The sequence below is a fragment of the Rhopalosiphum maidis genome, chromosome 4 (assembly GCF_003676215.2).
Source record: "Rhopalosiphum maidis isolate BTI-1 chromosome 4, ASM367621v3, whole genome shotgun sequence".
Lineage (NCBI taxonomy): Eukaryota > Metazoa > Arthropoda > Insecta > Hemiptera > Aphididae > Rhopalosiphum > Rhopalosiphum maidis.
In genome coordinates, this window is record NC_040880.1 from 19,605,171 (window position 1) to 19,622,708 (window position 17,538).

At 26.3% G+C, this 17,538-nt stretch overlaps 2 protein-coding genes across 3 annotated transcripts; one reads left to right on the forward strand and one right to left on the reverse strand.

Annotated features, from left to right (window-relative positions):
* Positions 1-117: 117 nt before the first annotated feature.
* On the forward strand, positions 118-4,008 carry LOC113561231 (ralA-binding protein 1). The gene is made up of 10 exons (XM_026967533.1): positions 118-438; positions 529-607; positions 1,282-1,502; positions 1,574-1,690; positions 2,337-2,481; positions 2,540-2,705; positions 2,763-3,315; positions 3,402-3,552; positions 3,661-3,736; positions 3,792-4,008. The coding sequence occupies exons 1-10, from the start codon at positions 357-359 to the stop codon at positions 3,897-3,899; spliced, it is 1,698 nt and encodes a 565-aa protein (XP_026823334.1). The 5' UTR covers positions 118-356; the 3' UTR covers positions 3,900-4,008.
* Positions 4,009-7,752: 3,744 nt separating this feature from the next.
* On the reverse strand, positions 7,753-16,159 carry LOC113548646. Of its 2 annotated transcripts, XM_026949632.1 has the most exons (8): positions 15,908-16,159; positions 14,091-14,226; positions 13,003-13,169; positions 12,515-12,623; positions 11,505-11,642; positions 11,305-11,420; positions 8,597-8,837; positions 7,753-7,860 (listed from the first exon to the last, which is right to left on the reverse strand). In XM_026949632.1, the coding sequence occupies exons 1-7, from the start codon at positions 16,094-16,096 to the stop codon at positions 8,619-8,621; spliced, it is 1,074 nt and encodes a 357-aa protein (XP_026805433.1). In that variant the 5' UTR covers positions 16,097-16,159; the 3' UTR covers positions 7,753-7,860; positions 8,597-8,618. The 2 variants fall into 2 exon arrangements, with proteins under 2 accessions (XP_026805433.1, XP_026805432.1); XM_026949631.1 differs by lacking the exon at positions 7,753-7,860 and having other exon boundaries at positions 8,507-8,837.
* Positions 16,160-17,538: the final 1,379 nt, after the last annotated feature.

Below are 17,538 nucleotides of genomic sequence, written 5' to 3' on the forward strand. Positions count from 1 at the left end.
ATTTTGATCTTGGCATCGGTGACTCATCACGACTTATCAGTGCGCAGTGTTGTTATTGTTATTGTTGTTGTTGTGATAAAGTAGTAGATTGGTATCAGAGAATATTATTGTATTGTATTATATAGTAGGCGGTTGATAACGCAATCATATGTATTCTGCTGTTCTGCTGTGTACTCAATTTTATTCTTTGACTACTGTCTATAATTGCATACTGCCTAGTATCTGATACTGGGCACTTTAGTACATTATAGTTATAGTATTATCTACCTTCTACGATATTTTAAGAAGTCACAATTTAGCTGACCCTCTGCATGCATTTGTTTTAAAAGTACGATACATCACTTCTGGGAGGAGCTATGGATTTTGATAGCCCTGACGTCGAAAAGGATTTCCCAGGCTTGTATACGTCTACAGAAATTGGACACAAAGACTCTGATGGTAATGGAAACTAATAAAATATCTTGGATATGGGAATGACTTAAGCTAGGTACCTATCTAACATTAATATTATAACGTGAATATATATAGGCAAACGAAAAGAGAAAAAAGACCGTGGTTATGCAGCACTAGAAGGTGAAAGTTCTCCAGAAGAAGAGCCTGATGCAAAGTAAGTATGGTTATTGATTAAATATACTGTACATTTATTCAATGGTTTTGTTATATACTTATGATTGATAAAGTAATAGAAGTATGAGACACATACATGATATTTATGTTTTTGCCATGCAAGTATTTTTCTAAAAACTGATTAAAAAATTAAAAAATCTTAAAAATAAATTTAGCCGTAATACAAAGGGTAATCATGTTTCCATAAATAATGAATAATGTATATATTTTTAATTTAAATGGAAAAATATTGAATTTGTCATTTATAATAATATATAATATAAGTACAATTTTTTATTTAAAATATGATTATTATGGTGTTTTTAACCAACTATAATTTAAACACAATATAACAGTGTATTAAAAAATTTAATTTTTCAAGTTCTTCTTTTTACAACAAACCATTTTTCTCAACCATCCTACAAATCACAATGAATATAATTTAAAAATTGTATATAAAAATGTTTTTTAGTTGTTGTAATCTATAGTTGTAAATTTATAATTAATATAATTATGTTATAAACCATACATTTGTATAAAAATGTAACAAAACAGATATTATGCAGATGTTAATTATAGTTTAATTTGCATACTTACACATTAACTCATTAAATGAATAATAGTATAATAATTAAAAAAGTACCTATGTAAATTATTAAAAATAATATTTTACAGAAGTCCTTCAAAAATAAAAAAAATAAAACCATTTAAATTTCCTATAAAAAAAGAGAAGCATGAGAAGCTCAAAGATAAAGATTCTAAAGACGTGCCTAAAGAAAAGAAAAAAGATGGAGAAAAGGATAAAAAGAAAGATAAACCCAAAAATAAAATAAAAGAAAAAAAGAAACAGAAAGGTTCTGATGGAAAAGATGCCATAGACATAGGTTCTTTGTATGGTAATTTAAATGATAATTAATTTAAAAAATAAATCAATATTAAAAACATCTATCAACTTTTTAATATATAGAAGATCAACCTGTTTTTGGAGTTCCATTAGAAATATCATTTGAACGAAATCCATGCCATGATGATATACACTTACCATTAGTTCTGAGAAATTGTATTGACTATGTGCAAATGCACGGTAAGTATCTAAAATTATGTTTTCTACTTACTAAATATACAACATTCTTCTAAAAAAAATCAATTTAAAAAAATGATATAGACCTACATTCTTAATTTTCTACCTAAGCTTTAAATTATCAATGTACAAAAACAAAAAAAAATTTTAATTAATGTAATAGTTCTAGACCTAAATTAACACTGTATATTTTCTAACTAAAATGTTTAACTAATAATACTAAAACTACCAGCATGTTATAAATAAAAAAATTGAAGTGTTTATCATAGGCGCAAATAGCGTTTGAGATTTGGGGGGGGCTGAAGCCCTAGCTACTAAATGAAGCATTGAATAGCCAAATGGTATATCAATATGAGCTGCAACAATAGACTCCGTAATAAGAATCCTTATTATTCTTAGTTCTTGGTAGGTATTATGGTTTATGGCTACAAGTCTACAATGTACAATAATAATAAAAATAATACCACAAAAAATAAAATTTGTTCATTTACAAATTACATAATCTTAAAAATACGAATACGAATTTTGTATCATAAACTATAATAATACTGATAAAGCTTAAAAAAAAAATTAGAAAATGTTTGGGGGGTTTAGCCCCTAAAGCCCCCCTATTTGCGCCTATGGTGTTTATTATTTTTTTAAATTTTAGGCTTATGTACTGATGGCGTGTATAAAGTGCCTGGTGTGAAATCTAAAGTACAAAGCCTTAAAATTCAATATAATAGAAGACAATCTGTCAATTTGACTGATTATGATTTAGCTATTGTTACGAGTCTATTGAAACAATATTTAAGGTATTATATTTTTAATTTTATATATTAGATAAAAATTTAATTAAAAAAAAAATCATAGGGAACTTCCTGATCCTATATTGACATCGGACCTTTTATCAAAATTTGAGGATGCTGCTGAAAAACAAAATAATGAATTGACTAAGTTGTTAATTTCAGAACTCCCACTATGCAATAAGCATACACTCACATGGTTAATAGTTCATTTTACCAGTATTATAGAAAATGTAAGTTAATGACACAATATTCAATAACTTGATTTTGATTTATTTATTTGTTACTAGGAAAAATATACCAAAATGAATACTACAAACTTTGGTTGTGTCCTCTGTCCTGTTCTTCAAATGTCTCAAACACTATTTTCATTTCTTGTAACCAAAAAAAATGACTTGTTTTCTTCTGCTGTTTTACACAAATATATACCACCATTAAGATGCGCTAGCCCTTATTTACCATCAGGTAAAGAAGAAATGACCATTGAATTAAAAAAACAAGAATCACTTCTTGGTTATATTCACCGTGAAATGAACGCTGGTTTTGTATGTAAAACTAAAGAAGAAGAATTGTGGGATGTACAAAGAATAATTACACAATTGAAAAGAAAACTAAAGGTATTAGAAAAGGATAACCACAAAGTATCAAAAGAAAAACCTAAATTAGAAGACCAGATGAACGGAAAGTTTGAAGAAGTTGGAACTCAAACAGTACTAGACAGACAAAACTCTAACAACAGTGTATCTGTCAAAGCTGAAGTAGTATCAATAACAAGTGATACTGTTAATATTTCAAATTGTGAGAGTTCATTAATCGATGAAGAGATACAAACAACTACTTCAGGTAGTAAAGAAAATTTACAAGCATCTTATATTTTTATTTTTTAGATAAATACAATTTTTGTTTTAATTATAAGAATTAACTTTTAGATAGTGATAATGAAGAATTAGTCTTACAGTATGAATCTGAAGAATTAATGTCACTCATTGCAAACTTAAAAGATTATATAGTTCAAGAAAAATGTGAAATTGATAAATTGCATACAAAGTTGGCATCAGTTGGAAAAATTGTCAATGCTAGGTATTTATATTTGGCATGTATCTGGTTTTCAGTTTAATGCTGAATACCTAAATATGTTTAATATTTTATTATTTATTTTTATATATTTATTAAATAATTTGTATACAGAGAATATTTTATGTATCCAATTGACGAAACAACAGTTACTAACAGTGCATTGTTAAGTGAATATAAAATGCTGCAAGTAAGGATAAATTTTGTGTGTTATTAAATAGTTTACTAATTTACCTAATTATAAGTTCCAGAAAATGAACTTATTAAAAAGTATAGAAGAAGAACGAGAGGCAATACTAGATTTGAAAATTCAAATAAAACTAGCAAAACGTAAACATATTTCAGCTTTGTAAAATGCATTATTGAAATATCAAAAATTATTTATATTTTACCATGTTAGTTAATATTTAATACCCTCATATGATGAAATTTTTTATATTATGACTAGAACTTTTGATTGTCATTATTGCATATTTAAATTGTTTATAAACGGATTGAAGTTGTTTTTATTATAAATATTATTAATGTTAATTATTATTTTTTAAATGTACAACTTTTTTCCCGATAAGTACACACAAAATTAATAAGTATTTTTATAATTTCATAGACATATTATTTATTTAGTTGTTTTGAATTACTTGTAAGTATGAATTATGGTTGAGTAAATTTATTTTAAATTTTGTAGGATTGTTATTATGTATTATATTTAATAAACAATAATTGCAAAGTTGTTACTAATGACCAGTTAAAAATAAAAAAAAATAAACTAAACTAAGTTAACTTTAGTAGCTTAACTTTTTTAATTTAATGTTAAACTATAAAAAATATGTATATAAACATATTCTACAAGACTACAACTAATCATAGCTTTCATTATATGAATAAAATAAAGTATGTAATTTATTTTATTCTGATAAGATGGTTATTTCAAATGATAATTATATGAAGTTACTGAAGAAACAAATCAAATTTATTCGATAATTCAATAGGAAAAAAAATCACTGAATAAATTCTATAGTTTATTATTCTATCAAGTTATTAAAATATTTAATATATTGCGTACATAAAAATACATGTGTGACGTGTGTACCATGCATATTATATAAAATACATAATATCTTAATGATTAAGCATTTTATAAGATTTGATTTATAAAAAAATAAATCTATACAAACTAGGTAGAATTTGTATTTTAGATACTCTAAATTAACTCCAGAAATAACTAGATACCTATCAATATTAAGTTTATGGGTACAGATTTTAATTATACAATTTATAGTATTCATGAAGAAAAATATTAAAAGTTATAGGTTTCCTTCTGTAAAAATCCATTACAGTTTCTTATGTTTCTATTCAGTAAGTCACTACAGAATACAGACCATCTATTAAATCCATAATATTATTATTTATTGTACTTACCTCGTAAGTTGTTTGTTTATTAAAACTATTTTATTTTCCCTATTTTTTTAATTAAATATTAAGGCTTTTTACTTTTTAATTTCTAATTCCATAATTTGCATTTCGTACTTCCAAATGTACGTACCTACGACGTCTGTACCTATATTAAGTTAGGTATCTATATATTATACATACCTATCTTAATCAATATATTTTTTACACTAGGTACACTGGTACACATATACAGTAATACTTTTTAAAATTATCGATGAACATATAATCTTATTCAATAATGCTATATAGTGTATAGTGTATACCTACTTATACATAACATTCTCAATAATTAAATAAATATGTAATAGTTATGTATTTTTTTTTCCGTGTAACCAACTAATAATATCAAAGTAAAAAACCAAATAATAATTGAATTTTCATATGTTAAAGAAAAAATTCATATGTGAACCCTTCAGAGGTTAACTTCTGTGGTAAAAAATGGTATACGACACATAGACATCCCCAAACACCAATAGGTACAATGAATCTATTTGTATAACTTCTATTGAAATTAGTGTAGAGATTGGTAGCTGTTCGGCGTTCGCGTGCATTAAGTATATTACATATTATATAATGTGTCTTAAGAATATCATCTGTGTATCTTATTTTGTAAGATATTTTAATCTTTATGCGATTTATAAATAATAAATATTATATCTAGATATCGGCCATGCAAAATATTAAATATATTACAATTTAACTATGTTCATATTACTTATTATCTTGCTTTAAAATTTAAATATGGTAAAAACCCGCGTACCGACACAGCACACAGATAATGTTTCAACAGTAAGTTCGATAATAGATAAATGCACTATGAGTCCATATAAATAAATTGAAATTTCTTTTACTTCAATCATTCCTAAAATTTTCTCTAAAATTATTAATTATAAATTAACTCCTATTTTTAAAAATATACCTATTTATTTCGCAACAACATTATTGTTATACAAGTAATGAATCAATATTTACATTATTATTATCTTCTTCATTTTAAAAATTATATTTTACATTTACAATCATTTTCACATAACAGTATAGCACTAAAACTGATATTATTTTCACTAATTTTGAAAAGGCGTTCAATAGTATTAGATTCTGAACGGAGTGATGAATGTATTGATTTTATAATGATGTGTGTTTTTTTTTTTTTGTGTGTGTGTGTTTGTCATCACGTTTTGGAGTAGTAATAATGCTTCGATTTTTGACTTCAGCCCCTCTTTGAAAAGAAAAATTCATCTAGTTGGTACTTTGAGGGGTTGAAAGTAAAATATGTCCAGTAGCATCGGAAAAAACCCTGAAAAAATAACGGAAAACGGGAATTTTTACACATCACTACTTTTGGACAAAATCGATTGTTTGATTTTGCTGTAACTCATAAAGGGATCAATGTAATTGAAATTTTCACCAAATGTTTATTTTAGCGTTATCTATTTACCCCTATTATTAATCCCTTATCATATTGGTTCTCATCCTTTATTTATCTACGTGTGAGATTCAATAAATCATTATGTATCTGAAGAGATTGAAGCCAATTCAGGCATTCCACAAGATGATCACCTGTCTCCTTTTCTGTTTTATTTATTTATTAATGATATCATTTTTTCCTTTAACAACTCTAATTTCTTACTTTTTGTTGATGCAAATATTTTTCTGTCTGATACTGGGGATCTCCAAAGTGATTTAATACGCTTTAACAACTGGTGCTTACAAAACGGCTTTTCCTTAAATATTAATAAATTTCTAATTATTACATTTTCGAAGAAACCCACAAACTTGGTTTTTAATTATAATTGAAATGTTATTACTCTCACTCGTGCCTTGATATATATATGTCTGATGACTAGGGTCATTCTATAAATGTGTACTACGTCGAGCGCCCGAGAGCATTACCATGTCGTCATTAGCCATCTGCAGGTTAGTTTTGGTTTAAGTTTTAAACTAGTTAGGTACAAAAAAAAAAAAAAAAAAAGTATCTATCTATAAAATATTACGCACAATTTTCAAAAGCCATACAAAAACGTCAAAAACTAAATTTACAATGAAATAAAAAAAAAAAATTATAAAACAATAAACGATTTAATAACTTAACAAAAAAATGTTTATTCGTGTCAAACATAATTTTTAGTACACCGAATATAAACTGTATAAACTAATATATATTGAAATAGGTACAAATATGTATAACATTCTACTATAGCCCGTATATTTACTAAGCGCAGAAGCAAACCAAACGTCGGAAAAACCTTTTTGTACGTTTCCAAAAAGATCTGCGTTTCTTATTCATAACGATTTTTTGTGTCGCGTCGTACGAATAATCGTCGGCCGAAATTTCTATTATATTTTCTATTCTAAGACCAATGACTTCAACGGCGCTCACCGTCGGATCATCGTCGGAATGTTGCCCTAACGACAACGCGGGAACCGGCGATTCGGCTTCTGCGGCAAGCGCCGTCACAGCGGCGTTCACGTTCGCGATCATTCGCCGTATCTGCGGCCCTGCGTAATTGGCCAGCAGAATTGAAGATGGACAATGATACTCGTCGAGTGTCGTGTCTATGGGATTCTGTCGCGGTACATCGGAATCGCAATTGCCGTCGGACGTAATTAATTTGATGTTCAAGATCGATCTGAAGAACGGTTTAGCCTTTAAACCCGAGAATTCCGAAATCTTCGTGGTCTGCGCGTTTTTCGACTTTTTCACGATGGGAATAACCATCGAGTCCGGTTTGATTTCGCAATCGATCTTAATGTCATTATTATCTTGCATGATTTGTTACGAATTTGCGTATAATAAACGAAAAAAGAGAAGCGAGTTCACTGCCGTTTTAAGAATTATTCGATATGCTCTTTGAAATAATACTGAAAATCAACAGTAGTCTCAGATAGATATTATTAGGTAGGTTTTTTATTCAAAATATATACACAAACAGTGAAGTTTAAATTTGTTATCAAAATAAAAGTTAAAAGCAAAGCTTTTTTTTTTTTAATATTATGATGATTTTTATTATTAGCAGCTTTGAGTGCATCAAATTCAACACACGATACATTAAAATATGAACGATAAACAATATGTATATACCACCTGGACACGAATTAAGATTTCGTGCTTTTAGATATAATAATAAATATTGAAATATGTGTTAGTTTTTACATTTTATTATATTCAAATAATCCTCGGTAAGACGGAGTAACTGCATGTAACTATTTGATTTAAATTACAATCATAATTGTCAAACATAAGGTCATTTACACCTAAAATGAAGTCTTAAATATCTTTTTGACTTTTTGAGTAGGTATAGATACTCGCTGAGATATTCTTATAAATAATTTATATTAACTATTAACGATTCGTTATTGCACTGATTGAGGGATTCAAATAATATTAGAAATCTTATACTTTGCCGCCTCTCCTTACCACGGGTGCGGCATTCAGTTAAAATATTTTCACTTTTATCTATATGAGAACTAGAGGAAGTTAAAAAATGTAATCATTTATAGAAATGTGAAAACGGTAAGATGCTTATATTTCCTTTATACAAAATATACACAAATGGACTGTTTAGCACATTGTCCACATGGCAACAAAAATAAGTACCTATTGATTATTACTGTTTTCTTTAGACCACAATGGAATGTCTATCGCTCCGCCTCTTATGTGAATAAGTATCCCTTGTATCGACCGTCGAATTCATAGCAGAATAATCGATAGGGAAAAATTCAGGCGTCGGGCCACATTTTCCAAATAACCATTGACCACATCCATTAGGTTTTGTGCCCAGTAACCAGTTTGCGAAACATTGGCCCCAAGTATCGCGGTCCAATTTAAAGTCTCCATTCTGAAGGCAAAAATAGATAAAAATAATAATAATTAGGTTTAAATAAAAATGACTTACCTACCTAATGTCTAGTTAACGTGATAATTATAAAATACATTTTTTGTTGAGTTAAATAAGAAATATTTAGCCCCCCCCCCCCTTGGGATTTGGTATTTCTTAATATTCCTTTTAATACTTATGCAAATTTTAAACATTAAAAAATAATAATGTATGGCGATTAAAAATTAAATATTAAAAATTTTTTTAATATATCAAAAATAAAATATAATAAGGTAGGCTTGGACAATTTGACCAAAGGATAATACCAATTTTGTTGTGCCAATGTACTAAATTCTTTATCCTCTCTCTCAGTTCTCATTGATATTTTTTTACTATAATATAGGTACCTACAGGCTATACTTTAGTCTTCGACAACTGACAAAAGCTTTTAAATACATTTAAAAAGTCAGAATTTTACAGCACTATTTTGGTGCTTTGACATTTATTTAATATTTAACTGATGTAGTAGGTAGGTAACGTTTTACGTTTACCTAACAAACAAATGACAAAAGTTAATTATTTATGAGCATTTTATTAAATTTAGATAGTTGGAATAGCGTGCACTAATATTTTTTCGGGTATCACTGCTACTCAATTCAATTTAATTAAACTCTAATAAGAACAATATTTATAATTTGTATTTGTTTAATAGTAGGTATTTGTACTTTATATACTTTATACATTTTCGGAATAATATTTTTCTTCAGAATAGATTCAATAGAAAATGAAAAACACGGTTGACATATAAAAAAAAACCTTAACAATCACCATGCTAAAAAAAAAATCGTAAATAAATTGAAAAAATGGTATAAAAAAGTAAATATAAACCTTACGAGTTCCGATTCCATAGAACTTATAAATCAAATTAAAATTTAAGCACCATCTATAAATACACTTTTGTATATGTAGTGACAACATTGACAAGTGTAGAGTAAATAAGACTTATTTAATGCCACCACTTCTGACACTTGTGTGGCCCTGCAATGGAATTTAGTCAAAAAAAAAATTTGTCAACCCTATTTTAAGACTGAAATAAGTTAAATTTGTCAATATTCTATATTTTTTCTATATATAAAACTTATTTATCGTATCATATAGATACGAGATACCTACCTACTTAGGTATCTACTTTATGTCTATACGTAGTACTTTTTTGCCTATATATTTCCAAGCTAAAATTATTATACAACATCTCTGCATCTGGATAACTACAGAGTGTCCCGGAAGGATTTTCCCATTACGATATCTCCTGAAATAATGGAGATATCATAATTCTAGTTTTTTAATAAGATTCACACCAAGGGCGTATTTGAGGAGGGCGAAGGGAGCATTCTCCCCCCCCATCACTCGTATTTTTTTCTATATAATACATTAATTAATAATTTATTTAAAAAATTTTCCATTTGATGAAGATTGTAAATCGTATTGATATCATAATACTTAACATAAAAAGTAGCTTATGCCTATTTAGGTAATCAACTGTAAATTATTTTTAGTTTGTATAGATAAAAATAATTTCCCCCCCTCCGCCCATGGACTCAACTCAAATACGCCCTTGATTCACATGGACAAGAATTATAAATATTTCATGGTTTAATTTATATTAATGTTTTGGTAAAAAAGTTTTATTTAATTATTTTCAAAAAAATTGAAGATAGCCATTTTTCTAAAAATATTGACGTTTCAACATTTTAATTTCATTTATCTCTTAATTTTTAATATTTTTTTGAATATCACGAGCTACATTGAAAGCGTTTGCCGGCAGTACGAGCACATGGGCAACGGGTCACATGTTTGATATAAGTACGATAATACCAAATGGTATTAAATAATTCGCAGTTTTTTTTCAAAACTAGAAAAAGTATTAAAAATTAGTAGATTAATGAAATTAAAATGTTGAAACATCAATATATTATCAGAAAAATGAACTCTTCAAAATGGCTATCTTCAATTTTTTTAAAAATAAATTAAATAAGAAAATATATTTTTTAATTTTTTTACGAAAACATTAAAATAAATTAAAACATAAAATATTTGTAGTTCTTGTCCGTTTGAATCTTATTAAAAAAACTAGAACCATGATATCTCCGTTATATTCGGAGATATTACAATGGGTTACTCACAGGGCACTCTGTATATTATATCTAACTTACTATCTAAGTGGCTGCCAATGATTAATATCCTATTGGTACATAATACAAATAACAAATTGGATAAAATCGTATAATTAAATTAAATTAAAATTCTTTTTTAAATTGTTTATTTTTGAACAAAACTATTTGAGCCAATATTGGTTAGGTTTTTTTTAAAATACTAGATCTTTGTTAACACAACATAAAATAAGAAAAATAATTATAGACTCAGAACATATTTTCAATATTATCTCATATAGGTATTTCATACATTTTCAATAATGTGAACAACTTACTGACGTTAATGAATCGTATATCGCGTCGATCACACTTTGCTTAGCTTCCTCACAGTTTGAATTGAGAAATGTACAATAGAATCTTTGTAAATTTGCTTTTTCTATTTCACCTTTACCTATTTAAATTAAATTCTCATTATGTGTATACATATTTAATAATATTTAATTATTATTATGAGTATTACGATGATCATAATAACCTGAATCCAAAGACTTAAACAATATGTTCTGAAAATATTTCAGCCACAATGGCATGTCTGAAGCTACAGTACAACTACTTAACGTTTGACACCATACTTTAAGCCAGTCGTCTGTTGATAGACTAGTAAACGCAACATCTATGAATAATTACAAAAAGGCAGTAGGTATATACAAATAATTGAGTTTAGGTACTTTGTACTTCACATAATTAAATAACTTATAATTTAAAAGGGCGAATAATATTTTTAAAATCTATTTTTTTCAAATACTCGATCTAGTGAAGTGAATAGGTAATAAATATCATCAATTAAGTTTACATAAGCAATTTGTATACTGAATTTATAACTAACAAATTATAAAATTGACGTTAATTTATTATATTAGAGTGCCTTGAGGCACTCTATATTATATTTAATACTCTCTGACCCAAATATGATTAATACTTATATATATATATATATTTACATAGACTTACAATGTTTCTCAAGGGATCCATATTATCATTCTATTTAATTTATTTCTACATGACCCAATGGACCCACCTAGTCCTTGTACATTTTACAAACGATGAGCTATTTTATCATACACAATCTTATTTGATATTATATATTATTATTTATAATAATATATTATTAATATTTAATAACTTATAGTTCTAGAGTTCTAGTTATATATTATAACTAGATAGTTAGGAATAAATGCATTTTTTTCTATAGATACAATACCGTGTTTTAATATTTAATCTGTTTGTCATATAATATTTCTAAAGAATATAAAATTCAAGAATTGTAAAAATATTCACTTTTCCTGTCGTTTACCTATTTATTTATTGATACACAAAAAGCTTTTAACACTTCTAATGAGAAAGAGTCAGACGAGATATATAATATTACCTATATTTGATCATTTAAAAACATTTTTTCTATCTTATACGTTCTACTGTTCTATTGTTATAAAAATGAGGTTATAAATAAATAAAGATAATTTTGGTTTCATCTTTTATGCTTACTTTGACCGCTTTCACATTGAATGAATACTTGAATTAATTCTGTTAGAACTTGTTTTAATATTATATATTCATCACTATTTGGTGACCAATCAGCAAAACGTCTTAATTTCTATATTTTATAAATAATAATAATATAAGTAAGTTTTAATTTTTAACTTTACATAAAAGTTCGTGAAAATTTTATCATAATTAAAATTTTAAGTAACAAAATCATAATTATTATTTTGGTACTATTTAAATAAAATTATAATATCATTAAAAATGTTAACTAAATTATATAAAAGGTAGCTAAGGAAATGTTTGAACAACAGATTAATTTTTCAATCTATCAAAAATAAATTGAATTGGTATTATTGATAATTATAATTATTGATATTCATATAGTCTATATTATACGGTAAACAGTTAACTTTTCATTAATTAACTAAAATAGAATGTAATTAATCATCTAAAACAGTCATAACTCATATACATATATAATTAAGTACCTCTGCAAACTGATGGAAATCGTGTTCAAATACGAATCCGTCGCAATCGCCGTCTAAATAATATTTAAAAAAAATCAATAACTTTTCCTCTTGTAATGGCGATAGTTTAAATGGAATATCCAATGTTTTTGATCCATCTTCGCTAGCATAACGTTTCATCCAAGAAGCTATAAAAATGTAAACACAAATAAAAGGTAATATCATTAAATTAAGATACCATTTCTTTATTACTTATAATATACTCAACCAAGTTATTTATATAATACTAGTATCTATAATCAATATCTATAATACTTTTATTTTTTAATTTAAAAAAAACTGGTAATGAGTACTCGTTAACACAACTTTAGAAAGTTCGTTTCTCCCCAAACTGTCATGTCTTTTGTATACGTAGATTTTTTGGACATATTTAAATATATTTTTTTTAAGCAGACATGTTCAGGTTTTATTTTGGTGATACAAAAATACCAAAAATAATAATGACAAAGTTAGGTATATGTCAATATTACATATTTTTTTTTTAAGGTTGTAATCACCTTTTCCAAATGTTGAGCATGTGTGTGTGTGTACTCGTCATACTTCAATATTATAGAAAACATTAGATAACGTCGTATTTTTTTAGAGTAACTATTTATTTTACTTTATTTTACTATATTTTTACTTAAAATATCCGCTTATTTATTTAATATTTATGTTTTTTTAAATTACGAATATAAACATGAATATTTAAGCTGAAATAATTTTCTATAGTATCTGGACATTAAGTTATTGAAGGCCTAAATAAAACAATAGTTTACATTAATAATAAATTATACAGAACGTATAATAATACACTTTTGCACACATTAAAAACTCAATAGTCTATACTGATTTCCTATGCAATATTATTAAAATTTTTTATACCTTTTATATATTATATTATAAAGGATGACAACTTGGCAGTTGTTATTATACACTTATTATTAGTTATTTACGAATAGTTTTACACATGTGTCAAAGAATTCGAATATTATAATAACATACCATTACCTCAAAAAATAAAGTCTAAGGTTTTTTCATAAAAAAATATTATTTATTACTTAACATACCCCATACATGTATTTCCCATGTACTGGATAACTCGTCTGGCTTGCGTTCTTCGGGCTGCATTATGATCGTATTACTTTTCCACGACATTGTTCTTCGTAACAGTTGTTTAGTTCGATCTCTAGTTCGATCACATGCCTTAACATTTAATATTTGTTTTGATTTACTATGGATAAAATAAATAAAACCAATTCTGAATAAAAATTTTGTAAAAACAATTAAACTAGATTAAAATTTATTTTAATTTAAGTAATTTAACTAATCAAGTTATTAAAAAAATGTATACCTATACGGCTATACGTTACATTTAATTTGAGTATAGGTGACGAATAATTAGGTAAATATTAAAAAGGAACCGTATATATAAATTAGGTCAAAGCTTATTGTAAGTTACATATTGATGAGTTGTATCAGGTTTACGAGATATTGAATTGGAAGAGTAATACCGAAGAAATAAAATAAAATATAATTTACAAACATATTATATTTCAGATACTATTTATAAATATTAATAGCAAAAGACGCATTTGAGTGAATTTTTTTTTGATTAACATGTTATATTTCAATAACATACATAAAAATAAATTACATAATTTTATTTCAGCATTCAGTTACATACTATACTCGTATTATATTATTTTGATGGATAATATTGCAGGTAGTGATCTAGTTCATTTTTCTATATTTACCCATATTTTCAAATCGTTTTTAAATAATACAATTGTATAAATAAAATAATATTATCTGTTTCTATCAAATCGTATCCTAATGTTAATAAGTTTTAAATGATTTCAGACACTATTAATCTGATTCATTTAGCTGTAACATTATTTTATATTAATGACCATCAAATCAAATAACTATGATCTATTCTCACTATATCATTAATGCAATTATAATGATGCGAAGGTTATTAATTTTTTCTTATATTATACATACCTACACTGATTAGGTATACTAAATTTGTACAATTATTTAATGTGTTAAAAATTATTAATGTTATTTTTGTAGGCTCGAACGAGTCGAACGATAGAAATAAAAAATAATAGACGATCCCTGCTCAAAATAGAATTTCCATCGTTTATAAAGATTTAACATTAAATTTACATCCGTTACAGTGACCTACTCGATACTAAGTATGCACATGACATCTACTGACTACTTTACCGTGATATCTCCGAAAGTTTTTTTTTGTTACAATAATTTTAATATTTATATATTTTTATACAAATTATGAAATTGATACATTGGTATAAATACGACGAACAATAAATGCAATTAACAATTCAATGGGTAATTAAATTATCTCGTTTTATACCTATAATATATTATTTTTTACTTTCAAAAAAATTACACAATGTCATGATCTATATTTTTTAAAACAATTTATAATACCAGCACAATATCACCTACGTTAAGAATTTAAGCATTTTAAAATTAAATTGACACCTATACTAGACACATAGGTGCAAATAGTATTTGAAGTTTGGGGGGGGGCTGAGTTTTATAGCTCAGTTCTATACTGAATTTCCAATGTATTATGTAATTAAATCATTAGTTGTTGTTTTTTTTTTGGGGGGGGGCTATAAAAAGTCTAGGGGCTAAGCCCCCACCCCCAAGCCCCACCTTATTTGCGACTAGACATAATATATTCAAAAATATATCTAGTAGTGTGAGTTATACTGTCTCACAAACAACAATAACCTGTGATTTAAACTTTAAACCCATAAATTACCAATAAAAGGTATTCAGAAGACCGTGATTTATTGTTCTATTAATCTATTATATATCTTATTATTGGATAATCGAAAATAAACACCTGTTTCCACGTTGATGTCATTTTTACTGTTGTTTGTGGATCGCTCCCTGCAGCTACCACGACGCCGTTGTCCGGCTGTTTCTTATTATCGATAACCGCGACGGCCACAGCTGGAAAGCTTTTTAGACTATGCGACCGTACGTGTTTACCGCCACCGTTGTTTGACAACTTGATGTTGTTACTCGTCATGTCGAAAAAAAAATTATAACAACAATTGAAACAACACTAATAATAAGCGACTACGTTGAACGACGTGAACGCGTGCACTAGCAGCTACACACACCGTTTTTCGTGTTTCAAGCGCACTCTGAACTATGTATATACCCATTATACCTATATGGAAATATGTATACATGCGATGTATAAGTAAAGGCAGTTAGTTCTGCAAAATATAATAGTTATATACGGAGTGATTCATCAAACACGGTCAACATCATAATGGATTTTTTAATTAAGCATTTAATCGAATTTTGATTTTTGGAATTTTTCAGTAGATATGACATTTAATATAAGACCATATTTTTAAATACACAGATTTTTTATACCATTTAAGAAGTGTCTAGTGGAGTGATATACTTATTTTTTTGAATGAGAACCATCATTTTTTACTGTAAACTATTATAATAAATGAATATAATTGTTTATAACGTTCAAATTATACATACTACATTAAGGACTATTACATAGGTATATTATACAGTTTAATACCTCAGAAACAATTCGTTCTTGTTTCAATTTAGATTTTAGATATATTAACATTTTAAAAATATCAACATCTCAACAATTTAAAGTAAAAAACGAATGTTTTCATTTGGAAAAATAAATTTGTATTGCTACAAAACACTTTTCAAGTACAACATATAATTATTTTAAAATAAGGCCTTAAAATATACCTTAAAGGTACTTAAAAATTCCAAACATCAAAATTTTAATAAATGCATAATAATTAAAAGATAAAATAGGCGTAAAGATACTTGATGATTACTCTGTATTTCAGTATTTTGGTATTATAATACTATAATATTACGCATATATACGGTTACAGACACGACACGCTGATAATATACGAGTACAATTCGCTACGATTCGCCAAACAGTTTAAATATATAGAAGAATTTACAGGAATACAGGATGATTCTCGAAGCATGTTCACCCTAATTTATTCCTTTAATAATAAATAGACAAAATATAACAATATAATGAATTTATTGAAATTCTGATTTTTTAAAGTTTTAAGTATACTTACAAATTATAAGAAATAAATACCATATTATTTTCAATTAAGATTTTTTCATACCATTTAACGAATGTTCTGTATTTCTGGGACAATAAAAAATTCTTTTTCAAATTAAAACAAATCTTTTTTATTGTAAATTGTCTAGCGAATAATTTTTTGAAAAATTTAGTTATTAAAAGGTGATATAACTTATATAAGTTATTAAAATGCATGTACTAAGAAATAAAGATGATAGTAATAGTTTAAAAAAATATAAGATATTATATTATATAATATTGGATCTAGTATTTATTAAATTCAGGCAATATTTACTCGTTGTATAATATTGATAAATTAATTATATTAATAGAATAAAGTACTAAAATTTACAAATAATTATAGCTTCCAATACCTA

What these genes read in the sequence shown, in the direction of transcription:
- LOC113561231 (XM_026967533.1), top strand. Translation starts at nt 357, where the DNA reads ATGGATTTTGATAGCCCTGACGTCGAAAAGGATTTCCCAGGCTTGTAT. An exon ending in GAAGAAGAGCCTGATGCAAA is followed by an intron (nt 608 to 1,281) that starts GTAAGTATGGTT and finishes AATATTTTACAG; the next exon opens with AAGTCCTTCAAAAATAAAAA. An exon ending in TTACCAGTATTATAGAAAAT is followed by an intron (nt 2,706 to 2,762) that starts GTAAGTTAATGA and finishes ATTTGTTACTAG; the next exon opens with GAAAAATATACCAAAATGAA.
- LOC113548646 (XM_026949632.1), bottom strand. Translation starts at nt 16,096, where the DNA reads ATGACGAGTAACAACATCAAGTTGTCAAACAACGGTGGCGGTAAACAC. An exon ending in TGACATCAACGTGGAAACAG is followed by an intron (nt 14,227 to 15,907) that starts GTGTTTATTTTC and finishes TTAAATGTTAAG; the next exon opens with GCATGTGATCGAACTAGAGA. An exon ending in GTTTAAGTCTTTGGATTCAG is followed by an intron (nt 11,421 to 11,504) that starts GTTATTATGATC and finishes TAATTTAAATAG; the next exon opens with GTAAAGGTGAAATAGAAAAA.